The following is a 13,696-nucleotide window of genomic DNA, read 5'->3' as shown; positions in this document are numbered from 1 at the left end:
CTGGCTTTGATACTATTTGTAACAAGCCAAGCTCAACGCTAGCATATGTTATCCGTTTTGACTCGTTATATGTCGCCATCAGTCTCATGATTTTAAAACGCGTCTACAAAGTAGATGTTTCCCGTCCCGTAAATATATATTTTTTGCAATTTTGATAACTAAAAAGAAAAAATATATATTTTTTTATAAGTAAAAAATAAGTATCATATTGACTTTCCGTTAGTAATTAATGGAAATTGGACGGAGAGATTAAAAAAGAAAGCTTAGGAGACAGAAGAGCTAAAATGCAAATGAAGCGAACTTGAAGGACCAAAGTGTAAAATTCTAAAAAATATATTATAATAATTAATAAAATATATTTAAGTGTAAAAATGATGCATATAATTGAGAAGAGAGCTGAGTTGGAACATTAAATATACTCTTTTCAAACGGTGGCCAAACAACCGTATATTAATTCATCCCTTCACATCTTTAATCGATTCCCAAATTAACTCACCTCTCTCTCTCTCTCTCTTTCTCTCTCTTCGGTGCTTTTCCGGTGAGAAATGTAGTGGCGAGCACCATCTGAGCCCGGCGGTGAATTTCAGAATCAGTTGGATTGCAGTGTCGAGCTCGGGGACGAGTACGAGGAGGAAGAAGAAATGCCGCTGAGTAGGTACCAAATTAGGAACGAGTACGGCTTGGCGGATCCTGAGCTGTACAAGGCCGCCGATAAAGATGATCCCGAAGCTCTTCTTGAAGGAGTTGCCATGGCTGGCCTCGTTGGAGTCTTGCGCCAACTCGGTGACCTTGCCGAGTGAGATTTTCTTTCTTTTCTTTTTGGTTTTCTTTTACTACTACTGTTTTTCTTTTCTTTTTTAGTGGATTGTTCTGATTCTTCTCAATTGTGGATGTTTGATAATGAATGCGTGTTTCTTCTTGGAATTGGGGATGGTTTGTGAGTTGAATGATTGGAATGAGCGTTGAATTGAGAGGTTTGTGTTGAATCAGAGTTTTAGGAGTAAATTGTAGAATCAGTTGACCTTGCCTTAATTAGGTTTTGGATTTAAATTAATGTGATGATGAAATGCTGAACGCGAGAGATTTTTGGTTTGTTTCTAGAATTATCGGCTTGAATTCTCCTTCTTTCAATCCATTTGCTCTTTCTGATAATTTAGTTTCCAAGTTATGTTCTTAAGACTATTTGATAACGACTAGCAACTCGTATACGACTTGATTAATAGCTGATTAACTACTCGATAATTCCTAAAACTTTATACTAATCTTTGGTTTGCCGTTTGCATATGGGTAAAATATCTGCATAGATTCTAATCTTTACCTTCTCAAATTTTCTGTAGTTTTAATTGTAATTTTGTAATGTTGATTAACTTCAGCAGCTGAGCTTCTTAATATTTCTGTTGAGGAGTCTGAAAAATAATTGGCAAAGTTAATAAGCTTGACTTAACCAGCGATTTTAGGATAAAGACTTTAGGAGATCAAAGATTTATAATTAGAAAGACTGAGTAGTTATTGATTTGAAAGTTTAGGAGATTGATTATGAAATCTCCACTATAAATACTCAGAAGAGGTAGGTTATTTACTCCAAAAAAATTAACAAAGCATAAGTGCTTAAGGTTCCTCTATTCAAAAGTTCTTTCCCATGCTTAAGGTTCCTCTATTCAAAAGCTCTTTCCCCTCAAGTTGTTCTTCAGATTCAGTTATTTGTTTCGACATATTTCGATTGTGGGCAATTTCCAACATTTGGTATCAGAGCTCGGATGTCGAAACAAATATTGTCACTACACGAAGTTGTTGGAGGAGATGTGACAATGATAAGGAGCGGAAGGGAGGGGAGTGTAACGCTCTAGTACCCTTTACTCACGAGAGTAATTATGGAGCATGGTTGATAAAGATGTGTGTTAACTTACAAGCTAGGGCGTATGGGACGCCGTCGAGCATGTTATATATGTTTGAACAAGAGCTTAAAGAGTCTAAACTTCATGAAGTGCTCACAAGAACAAGAAGTGTATATAAGAAACGATGGGGTTGAAACACTCATCGTTGGCGTGTACGTTGACCTGATCGTCACTGACACAAGTGTGGAAGGCGTCAAAGAGTTCAAGCAGCAAATGATGAAAGAATTTGAGATGAATGATCTCGGGTTACTCACGTACTACCTCGGTATGGAAGTGGACCTAAGGAAAGATTGCATCACCCTAAAGCAATCGGCCTATGCTAAAAAGTTGTTACAGCAATTTAAGATGGCAGAATGCAACCCGACCAAGTATCCTATGGAAGCAAAGTTACAACTCGGGAAAGATGCTGAAGGAAGCTTGGTGAATCCGCTGAGTTTAGGCGTCATCGGAAGTCTAAGGTGCTTGACTTATACTTGTCCGGACCTTTCATACGCTGTTGGAATAATGAGTGGCTACATGGAAAAGGCCACTATGATGCATCATCAAGCAGTTAAGCACATTCTCCACTATGTGAAGGAAACCACGAGCTATATGTTGAAGTATCAAAGAGGACGAGGTCTTGAAGAACTAGTCGGTTTTACTGATAGTGATTTAGCTGGAGACATTGATGATAGAAAAACACTGCACAAATGATGTTTTATCTCAATGAAAATTTGATCTCTTGGCAATCTAAGAAGCAGCGAATTGTGACATTATCTTCCTGTGAGGCCGAGTTCATGGCAGCAACTGCAGCATCGTGCCAAGCATTATGGCTAAGAAATTTGTTGAGCGAAGTGACTAGAAATGAACTAAAGCCAGTATCTCTACATCGATAACAAATCCGCGATTGCACTGATGAAGAATCCAATATTTCACGGATGCAACAAACACATTGACACTCACTTCCACTTCATCAGTGAGTGTAATGAGAAGAGACAAATCCTTGTGGAGTTCGTATGCACTAGAGAGCAACGTATAGATATTCTAACCGAGACCCTAGCAAGGGTTAAATATGTAGAGATGCGGAAATTGCTGGGAGTAAAAAATCTCGAACAAAGTCAAGCTTACGGAGTAGAATGTGAGTTAATAAGCTTGACTTAGCAAAAGAAATTATTAACCTAGAGTGATTTTAGGATAAAGATCTAGTAGCTATTAATTTGAAAGTTTAGGAGATCAATTAGGAAAATTTAGTAGGTATTGATTTGAAAGTTTAGGAGATCGATTAAGAAAGATTTGGAAGTTTAGGAGATCGATTAGGAAGATTTAGTAGGTATTGATTTGAAAGTTTAGGAGATTGATTATGCAATCTCTCCTATAAATACTTATGAGATGTATTTTTATTTAAAATAAATAAATAAATAAATAAAAAAAATAAATAAAAAAGCATAACTGGTTAAGGTTTCTGTATTCCCCTCAAGTTGTTCTTCCTTTTCATTATTTGTTTCGACATATTTCGATCCTTGACAATTTCCAACAGGGACATGGAAAGATTGTGACAAATTGAAAGGATTTGTTTCAAATATTTTACTAGCGCTCTAGGTCTCTTTTTCACCTCTATAGTAATTAAAGAGATTTCCCCCCTTGAGATATGCCTTCATCTTTGTTTCTGTTTATTTGATAAAAGGTTTGCTGCTGAGGTATTCCATGACTTACATGAAGAGGTCATTTCTACGGCAGCACGAGGCCATGGTCTTATGATTCGTGTGCAGCAACTTGAGGCAGAAGTTCCTTCAATTGAGAAAGCATTTCTGTCCCAAACAAATCATACATCTTTCTTCACTAGTGCAGGTTAGTCTACCGTTTGTAATGTTATACTTTTACCAACAATCATGTCAATGTTGTAAATTTCGTTCTATATTTTCTATTATTTTAAAGAATGTGATGTAGGGACTTGGAAATTATTCCTCTGATTTCAAACTACTGCTACAAACAAACAAACTCATGCTCACAGTCACTGCATCACTTCATGCAAAGATTTTCTGAAAATGAGATATTGATTTATCACAGTTTGGTAGGAAGGTTGGAGTGATTATTGCAAGATCTAATTAACCTTTGTACTTAATGTTGGCTTTTTATGCATAGAAGGTTGCATGCATCTAGGCATGTTGAATGTGATTATTTATCCTATCGAATCTTTGTCATATTCAACCATTTTGATCTCACATTGGAATGACTCAAATTCTATTGTTTTTTTAGATAAGGGCTAGTATCATTAGATGAAACCATCCAACAAAATCTATTTTATGCTTATCTTGTTTGTTTGAAATGACTTCAATTCATCTAAAATGAAATGAAGTTTGTATTTTGAGGGTTCTAACATCTTAAGGATAAACTCTTAAATCACAATCATGAATTATATTGCAGGACTTGACTGGCATCCTAATTTCCAGTCTGCACAAAGTCTTGTTGCTCGTGGAGACTTGCCTCGGTTTGTCATGGATTCATATGAAGAATGCAGGGGCCCCCCACGTTTATTTCTTTTAGACAAGTATGTTAAACTTTTGTATAAATGTAAAAGAAATATGCCTCCAGGATTTAAAAATAAATTCTTTGACTGCCTGCCTTTGGAATAGGTTTGATGTTGCAGGGGCTGGGGCATGTTTGAAGCGATACACTGACCCGTCAGTATTTAAAGTGGAATCCACGGCTTCTGAGAGATCAAATATTGTGCCTCAAAGGGAGAAGAAAATTCGTAAAGTGAAGGTATATTCAATATTGTAGTTAATTTAATGCAGCTCATCCATTGTCTCTCTCTTTCTCTTGCTCTTACTAATTTGATTGGTTGGGCACCTTTTTTTAGGCTAATTTATTTGTTTATCTATTTGGTGACTGATGGTTTATTTAACAGATCAGTATAGTCAACACGATACATTGTAATTTTGACAAATTATCCACGATTCATTATTTTGTATCTGTCTTCTCTAAAGATTGCTTTAATTGAATAATTATTAGTCACCTACAGAATATTTTCAATGAAAACTAAATTTGCATCAGGGAGGCTTATGTTTTTGCCTCTGCATGTGCAAGTTGCTTATGTTGGATCTCTTAGAGAAGTCATGAAGTGTGAGTTAATAAGCTTAACTTAGCAAAAGAAGTTATTAACCTAGAGCGATTTTAGGATAAAGATTTAGTAGTTATTAATTTGAAAGTTTAGGAGAACAATTAGGAAGATTTAGTAGTTATTGCTTTGAAAGTTTAGGAGATCGATTAGAAAGATTTAGTAGTTATTGATTTGAAATTTTAGGAGATTGATTAGGAAGATTTATTAGTTATTGATTTGAAAGTTTAGGAGATTGATTATGCAATCTCCATTATAAATACTCATATTGATTTGAAATTTTAGGAGATTGATTAGGAAGATTTATTAGTTATTGATTTGAAAGTTTAGGAGATTGATTATGCAATCTCCATTATAAATACTCATGAAATGTACATTATTTACACAAAAACAAAAAAGAGAATTAATAAAGCATACACAAAAACAAAAAAGAGAATTAATAAAGCATACGTGTTTAAGGTTCCTCCGTTCAAAAGCTTTCTCCCCTCAAGTTGTTCTTTCGCTTCAGTTATTTGTTTCGACATATTTCGATCGTGGACAATTTCCAACATGAAGTTTATTTACCCATAACATTAATGGGGTTCTTAAATTCTTAGAGAAAATATGTTCATTTGGGCTCATCTTACCTATCAATTCTTGGACTGTCATTTATAGATGGTACATACACCCTTCCTGCTTAGTGAAACTTATCCATGCATGACAGTAATCTTTTTAGTTTTAAAATATGGCTGCTTTGCCTCCTAGCAGAAGAAAGGACCACGCTGGAGGAATGGAGGAACGCCAGAAATTGGACCAACATCCCATGCCAAGTAGGGTGTCTAATTCTTTGTTTCTTCTGGAAATTTTATCAACTTGTTCAACTACATATGCTCACTTATAGATATTTGATTCCTAACGTCAAATCTTTCCATAGACTACATCAGTTGTTTTTGGAGGAGCGCATTGAAAGCTGTTTTAATGATCCTTCACGACTTGTAAAATTGAAGAAAAGGCAATTTAATGGATGGATTGACTCCAAAAATGGCAAAAGCTACATGGAGAAACTTTTGGAGACTCCTTCTCCAGAGCATAAGATGATTTATGAAGCATCTGTTGCTGCACCAACCTTGCATTCAATTTCAGATAATACCAATGAACTGGGGCTTAGAATACTTGATATCACTACGGTGAGTCCTGCAAGCAAGTCTCCCGGAAGAGTAAATACATGCTCATCATGTATAGCCCAAGAAGAAGAATTGAAAAGACCAATCAACGGTGATGTTTCTGGTGAGGAGATTTTGAAGATGCCTGAATCAACTGCAGATGTTGAGATTGAGACAACTCCCAATCTTCAAATGGTGGTGGTCGAAAACCATTTAGAATATGGAGAAGGAAAAATAGGGAGCAGTATAGATGGGTATCGTTCTGATGAGATAATCAGTGAAGTAGACAATTATGTAGATGCTCTTGCTACTATGGAGTCAGAAATGGAGACAGATAATGAACCTAGATCTAAAAATGTTAACCTTGAAAAACGGAGAAGTGAATCTGATGCAAATGCCGAACACCTAGAAACCCGAGCTCAAGTATCTGATTCACGATCCTTGATAAACTCATCAAGATCAGATGATGGTAACAGTTCATTCAAGAGAGAGAAATCCAGTTTTTCATGCTCTGATACAGTAAGTAGTTTGGCCGATAACACTCAGTATGATTCTGAAGGAACAGCTAAAGCATTACCTTCAATTTCTAAAGCATGTATGGTGGATGTTAAAAATATGCCATCTAATCGGGATTATACCTCTCATCCTTATGAAAGCAATGCTGATGAACTTGGAGTGCTTGATAACACCAGTGTTGATGAGAGAATCTCAAAATCTGAAGAAGTACTTGATGATTCATGTTGGGATCCAATTCCTCCTCAACCGCTGATAGACTCAGAATCGTGCCCATCTCCATCCTTATTGGTGGAACCAAAGTTGTATAAAAAATCATCTACCAACCTTTTTGATGTTGATTCACAGACATCAAGTACGGAGACCGACCTAGGTTGTCATAAAGATAATCACCTTGATGTTTCCTCTGAGACTGTTAGTCGTGCTAACAACACAATGCTATCTGAAGATTATCATATCCGAGACAGGGAGGGCGTAGAAGAAGAGGCCACATCTGAAAATTCATTGCATCTTTCAAATGTCTTGGGGGAAGCTGTTGAGATTGAACCGGTAGGAAAGGTCAAGGATACAATGCTGCAAAAAGAATACCAGGATGATAGAGCTATTGACAAGCAAGCCTTGCCAGAAATTGGATCGTCTCCTAGGTCTTTATTGCCCTCTGAGACTTTATATGTTTCTTCTACAAATGATTCTTCAGATGACAAATATAATGATGTTGTCCTGAAAGGCGATGATACCGTAGTGGTAGCTGAAGGAAAATATGATAACTTACCAGCAGATTTATCGCAGGATGACAACATTGAAGTAGCTGAAGCAAAACATGAAGACTTACAAACACGGGATTTGAAGGGTCAAGTGGAAAATTTAGCAGATGATGTTCTTCAAGTTGAACATGGTTTGACAGAAACTGATGTAACATATTCTGTGAGAGACGCAAATAGCCTAGATGTAACAAGGGCAGCTGATGATACCTCGGATGAACCGCAACTTCATTATCCAAATGATACAGTCCATGAGATGCATTTGGACGCACGAGGTTTTGTGACTGAAACAGTTCGTTCAGAAGGTGTAACTTTGCCTACCAGTTCTGTTTCCTCCCATTATGAACTTTCTTCGCCAGGTGATCTGGATCATGAGGATTCCATTGAGTATAGTAACTTTGCAACTGGAAACGTTCAATCAGAGGAGTTGGTCAATTCGGTTAACTGTAGTGACGTTGTGACTGAAAAGGTTCTAGCAGATGCGGTGGTTAATACTGTAAACTGTGGCGACGCTGCTGAAATGGTACGAGAACATGAGGTGATTGACTCTGTAAATTGTAGTGATTTTGTTACTGAAAAGGATCGAGCAAAGGAGGTGGTCGATTTTGTTAACTGTAGTGACATTACAACTGAAAAGATTCGAGCAGATGAGGTGGTTGATTCTGTAAACTGTAGTGATGTTGCTACTGTTTGTGTTCAAGGGGATGGTGTGGTTTTGTCTACTTCAACTGTAGCTAAGACTGCTACTATAACTGAAGTCACACCCAAGAATTTAAATCATTTCAACCATGAAGAAAATGCAAGCATAGATAAACTTCCATCCGGAACATTTCAAGCAGATGAATTTGCGACTGTTAATGATGTGAATGAAGTTGTTAGCACGTCCTCGAATGGTCGTATATCTGTATCAGAGTATGTGAAGAATGATTTACCAGAAAATCATCCTGGCTTAGAGAATCCATCTGCAAATCAACTTGAATTTAAAGATGCTTCAGATTGTTCTTTGGGATCATTAACTGGAAAGAAAGTAAATCCCTTAGAAGATGAATTGGTTTCTGGCTATCCAGGTTCAGGGATGAATGATGGCATTCATAATTTACCCGTGCCTACGCAAACCCGATGCACTTCAGTTATTAATGATCGTTCTTCTGGCCAAAACTCTTTGGAACTACAAAATTTGGAATCAGAATCCAATTCTTTCCATCAGGATGATCTTAAAGAGGGCAATGAATTTACATCACCAGATTTGCAAGCTAGACACAAGGAAACGGAACTTGTACAGGCAGATGTTGATGTTTCCAATTCTTCACACCTTGAACAACGATCTTCAGGTCAATTAGATGAAGAAAAACTAGAACTGGTAAAGTCTTCAAATCCTGTCCAACTGGTACAGCCTAAATGCAAACCTAATGAAGCAACAAATCAAGCTGCACATTCTTTATCAGAGTTATATATACAACATCCTATTAGCGATTGCGATACGACTGATTCTACAATCGATACAATACCGCCTGTCTTACCTAGCTACGTCCTGCTGCCTGTGGTACCTCAAGTCGATTTGAACGAGATGCCACCACTGCCCCCTCTACCTCCAATGCAGTGGAGGTTAGGGAAGCTTCAACAAGCTTTTTCTGCCCCACCTACAACTGAGGATCCATTTCAGTTGATATTATCATCAAAAGCTGAAGAGATGGGTACATGTTTAGGATCGTCAAGTGCAGCAACTTTACAACCCGATAGCCCTTTTCATGATAATAAGCTCACACATGAATCTGGTCATGTGGTACATACCGCAACACAACCTTCTCCATTCTCATTGCCCATGAGTAGGCAAGAAAACCTTGAATATAGTTCTGCCACCATGGTGAAACAGTGTAATAATCCGTTTTTATCATTACCGCCAATGTCCACGGAAATTACAGAGCATGATTCTCTCAAGTCTGATGGAGAAAAAGTACAGTCTGATTTGAAACTGCCTTCGGTAGGACAAACAAATGACGATTTAAATTGTAAAAGCGATGGTGGATCTTCAAATGGGCAGTCAGTCCGACCGTTTTGTTACTCAGCATCAGAAACCGGATTAAGGCCTGATATATCTCATTATTTATCACAGGATTTTGAAGGGGAACAAAGAAACTCCCATGCTATGATGGCGCCGATGTCATTCGTGAAGAACGAACAATCTCAGCACGATTTGCCAACTACAGAGGAAGAGCTAGCTTCATCTTCTAATACACCTCTTATGCCATCAGCCTCTGGGGTCGATATGCCGAATGGAAATCGACGTATTTCTAGTAAGCTACTTCGTCCACGAAGCCCTCTTATTGATGCTGTTGCTGCCCACGATAAAAGCAAGGTTCGATAATATTTCATTACGTATTTTGCGAACTTTTTTGGTGATGATGAGCTTGCTTGTAAAATACTTAGAATTAACTATCTTAACCAATTTGCAGTTGAGAAAAGTTTCTGATCGGATACTTCCTGAAATTGGACCCAAGGTTGATGAAAGAGATTCACTGCTAGCACAGATTCGAACGAAGGTTGAAGCTGAACTTTTCTCTTGTTAACTTTGGCTTGTATTACTAGTACTGATGTGAAATCCCACGTCAGTTGGGGAGGAGAACGAAACATCCTTTATAAAGGTGTGGAAACCTCTCCCTAACAGACACATTTTAAGAATCTTGAGGGGAAGCCCGAAAGGAAAAGCTCAAAGAGGACAATATTTGTTAGTGGTGGACTTGGGCTATTATGACTTAGCTAACAAAATATTCTGATTGTACTTTTCAGTCCTTCAGCTTGAAGCCCGCAGCCGTAACAAGACCGAGCGTGCAGGGTCCGAAAACCAATTTGAGGATGTCTGCTATTTTGGAGAAAGCAAACGCAATTCGCCAGGTATCTCTTTACCCCCGACCCCAACCGTCTCTCTCTTTAAAATAGAACTTATTTGGAATTATTAAACAGGCATTGGCTGGAAGTGATGAAGACGATAGTGATAGTTGGAGTGATTCTGAATAAACTTAAGCTTCAATCCATAAATACTCCATCGCTGCTCTACCATGAACTGGGTTGAGATTTCTCTCATCAATGGTAATTTCAGTAGTTTAGTGTTCATCTTCTCTAAGCTTCATGCATGTAAAGCAGCCGTCACATGTCCTCACATGTTCATCGACAAAGCATTACACAACCCACCGCACGAACGGTATACGATGACGAGAATGAGATACGATACAAGGTAGGATCAACAAGAGCTGGACCAAGCAGTTTTTCATGGTATTTAGTAAAATCTTGGCAAATGTAAATGGTGTTGGAATGGCTTAGATTTTGGTTATGTTACATACTTTTTGTAGTAGAGCGTCTCATGCATATTTCTTTTCTGTCTCACCTTATACTTGTGTTGTGGCCCCATATATTATAATGGCCCTCCTTTCTTAGTACGGTGAAATTCTTTGGTTCTGGGACATTTATACCAGTATATATATATTAATGTTATACAGACATGGTTTTTTTTTTTTTTTTTTTAGCATGGTGACTCAAGTTACTCTCTCGAACTAGATAAACTGTCATGTAAAGCTAAGCTAACACAACATTATTCAACGTGAAAAGAAACTACCTAGAAGTAAACGTTGTCTCATGGCCTCCACAATAGAAGTCGTCGTCCAATTAGTGGTTCCTTGCTTTTATCTGAAGATGTTAGGAAAAGAATGAGTGTTTAAAATTACTCAGAAGTAACCTCTTAGCTAGAATCGAAAAATACAAATACATGTAACATATATTATGATAGTAGAGGCTTATGATTGTCTTTAGAGTTGAATGCGTAGTACTTCTCTTTACATTACAAGATATTTACTATATAATAACTTTTGATAACAGCATTTTAAAAAATATGCTAGAAATATGTAATAGAAAAAAGAGTAGAAGTCGAAAATATTTGGTATGAAAGGCGGAAGAGTTTTATTTAAAAGAGAGAAAAAAAAAGGAAAAAAATGTGGAATGGTTCATGTACTTGCACATAGACCAATTAGGTGTGTTCATTAACATTCACCCTAGACCTGCCTATGAGCTAGTGCACGCTCACACTGTCAAAAGGGGAGGAAAGGAAGGAACACCAATAATATTATGGATGTACGTGCATAATACATAATTGGAGAAGTAATTCATGACTACAGGAGCATATAACATGCATGAGGTTTTGTAATTTAAACCATAAGCTTAGTGATATGATGCACGCTAGTGTTTTTATATATTTCATGACTCTATTCTTTCACAAGCGTACATTCATAATCATGGTATTTCCATCATATGGTATAAACATTTATAGCTCATGGTGTCTCGAATAACTATACATAATTGTATTGATGGTGTCTTGTATGGCATACACATGTTCATATCGATAGTACCTCGTATAACGTTTACATATTCATACAAAATCATAACTGATCAGACATATAGGAACACATTATATAAATCATAAACAATGATTCAATTCAATAACACATAAATTTAATTCACATGCTACAGGTTATCCATCCATCAAATAATCCAATTTTTTCTACTATTATTACATTCATAAACTAATTGAATAATAAAGTTCATAAAAAAAACTTCTTTTTTATTCTAAAAGATACACAAAGAAATTACGAGAAAAGCAACCACAACTTTTGAAAACAAAAAACTACAATGAAAAACATCATCAAACAATGTCTAAATAAATACAATCGAAGATCGAACGAAAACGAACAAATACTCAACGGAACAAGAAAATTTAGAGTATGGTTGATGAAACGATACAAAAATCAAATGAAAAAGTGAGCAAAGAGTTGATATCCAGAAATAAGAACAGATAGAGCTAATGTGAAGAAGGCCAAGAAAGCCATGCTAATGGAAGCTGAGGCCATGTCTACAAACTTCATCAACATGGAGTTGTTAGAATTGTGTCTAGCATAGTTCGTCCTTGGAACTGCCGCTGATGCCGCCGATATCAACAGATATGCCAAAATCTGTCACCACCACCAACATAAAAACAATACCCATTTGAACTCGTTTGGTTGATTCATGTGCACGTTAAAATGAGGTATTTAACGATTTAAAACCGTGATCAAATACCTGATCGCCGATAAAGTCAATAATAACAAATACGGGTCGAGAAAATGTAGGTTTTCTATTAACAAGTTGGATAACTTCTCGAATTCCTTGGTAGACCGAATATACGCTTGAGATTATCGCAATTGCCAGCAAATAGCTGCCATTTAGTGAGAATCAAGATCAACTAGTCAGTTAACTATATATTTATTTTTTTTTAAATATCCTTGATATTTCAATTTGTGGTTGATACCTAAATTTTTTTTAACCAATTAAAAAATACTCCTAAACTTGTTTAAAAAGTTTAAAAATACGCTTATCATTAGTAATATGAACGGAATCGTATGTACCACATTTTTAAAATACTCATGACTTTTAAAAGTAGCATCAATACTCTTAAATTATTAGAAATATTTACAAGTTCTTACGGTTAGTATACGGATATAAACGGTTTATCAACGCTCCATCATCTTTATTTGATATATTCTATCTTATTAGCTTCAATTTACAACTCAACCATTCTTCCGTTCTCGTATTTTTTCTCTCTTTTAATACCCTATTAATTCAAGGGATGGTTCATTACTAGATTGTGTGTTCTAATATCTTTTTAAATTATTGTTCGACCCAAAAACTTGATAGAAATAAAAGTATCCACACGATCGATACCTGTATTCTTCATAGTCTTCAAAATTAAGACCTCTTCCATGTCTGTTGGAGGCCATGAGAACAAAAGCGAGAAACGAAAATATAAAACATAGCCATCTCAAAACCAAATAGCTTTTCTTCAACGTGTCTTCTCTCTTCTTCCTCTTTATAATTGCAGCGGTTTCGACTCCAATTGTTGATGTACTCTTCTTTTCGACGTCGGGAGACGTACTCTTCTTTTCAACGTCAGGAGGAGGAGGAGGAGGAGTTGAGGAGATCGTTTCAAGAATTTCGGTGAATGATTTTTCATTAGGGTTTGACATTGTTTACAAGAGAACGGAAAGTGTCCGAACACTACGATATACTTAAAAAAGACACCAAACCTACAAACATATATAATGTCTAGTGAGTGGTACTAAGTAATCAAGAGACAAAGAAAGTCAACGAGGAATTTGAAGTCAACGGGAGAGGGAATCACGATGAGAAAGAGCAACAACTGTTTGACAGCTAATCCTTAATTTGGTCAACTCAAATTCGTGGCATCCAAATCACTTAGGTCAACAA

General features: G+C 36.6%; 2 protein-coding genes across 2 annotated transcripts; one reads left to right on the top strand and one right to left on the bottom strand.

Moving 5' to 3' along the window:
- Positions 1-445: 445 nt before the first annotated feature.
- On the top strand, positions 446-10,903 carry LOC111465904 (protein SCAR2-like). Its single transcript, XM_023110360.1, has 9 exons — positions 446-796; positions 3,559-3,722; positions 4,299-4,422; positions 4,508-4,637; positions 5,740-5,801; positions 5,906-9,764; positions 9,862-9,948; positions 10,196-10,300; positions 10,370-10,903. The coding sequence occupies exons 1-9, from the start codon at positions 642-644 to the stop codon at positions 10,421-10,423; spliced, it is 4,740 nt and encodes a 1,579-aa protein (XP_022966128.1). The 5' UTR covers positions 446-641; the 3' UTR covers positions 10,424-10,903.
- Positions 10,904-12,189: 1,286 nt separating this feature from the next.
- On the bottom strand, positions 12,190-13,455 carry LOC111466168 (CASP-like protein 4B1). The gene is made up of 3 exons (XM_023110748.1): positions 13,154-13,455; positions 12,512-12,647; positions 12,190-12,405 (listed from the first exon to the last, which is right to left on the bottom strand). The coding sequence occupies exons 1-3, from the start codon at positions 13,453-13,455 to the stop codon at positions 12,202-12,204; spliced, it is 642 nt and encodes a 213-aa protein (XP_022966516.1). The 3' UTR covers positions 12,190-12,201.
- Positions 13,456-13,696: the final 241 nt, after the last annotated feature.

This window comes from Cucurbita maxima, unplaced genomic scaffold (assembly GCF_002738345.1).
Source record: "Cucurbita maxima cultivar Rimu unplaced genomic scaffold, Cmax_1.0 Cma_Scf00030, whole genome shotgun sequence".
NCBI lineage: Eukaryota > Viridiplantae > Streptophyta > Magnoliopsida > Cucurbitales > Cucurbitaceae > Cucurbita > Cucurbita maxima.
This window is presented reverse-complemented; position numbering and strand designations above follow the sequence as displayed.

What these genes read in the sequence shown, in the direction of transcription:
- LOC111465904 (XM_023110360.1), top strand. Translation starts at nt 642, where the DNA reads ATGCCGCTGAGTAGGTACCAAATTAGGAACGAGTACGGCTTGGCGGAT. An exon ending in CAACTCGGTGACCTTGCCGA is followed by an intron (nt 797 to 3,558) that starts GTGAGATTTTCT and finishes ATTTGATAAAAG; the next exon opens with GTTTGCTGCTGAGGTATTCC. An exon ending in ATCTTTCTTCACTAGTGCAG is followed by an intron (nt 3,723 to 4,298) that starts GTTAGTCTACCG and finishes ATTATATTGCAG; the next exon opens with GACTTGACTGGCATCCTAAT.
- LOC111466168 (XM_023110748.1), bottom strand. Translation starts at nt 13,455, where the DNA reads ATGTCAAACCCTAATGAAAAATCATTCACCGAAATTCTTGAAACGATC. An exon ending in GAAGACTATGAAGAATACAG is followed by an intron (nt 12,648 to 13,153) that starts GTATCGATCGTG and finishes ACTAAATGGCAG; the next exon opens with CTATTTGCTGGCAATTGCGA. An exon ending in TTGACTTTATCGGCGATCAG is followed by an intron (nt 12,406 to 12,511) that starts GTATTTGATCAC and finishes TGGTGGTGACAG; the next exon opens with ATTTTGGCATATCTGTTGAT.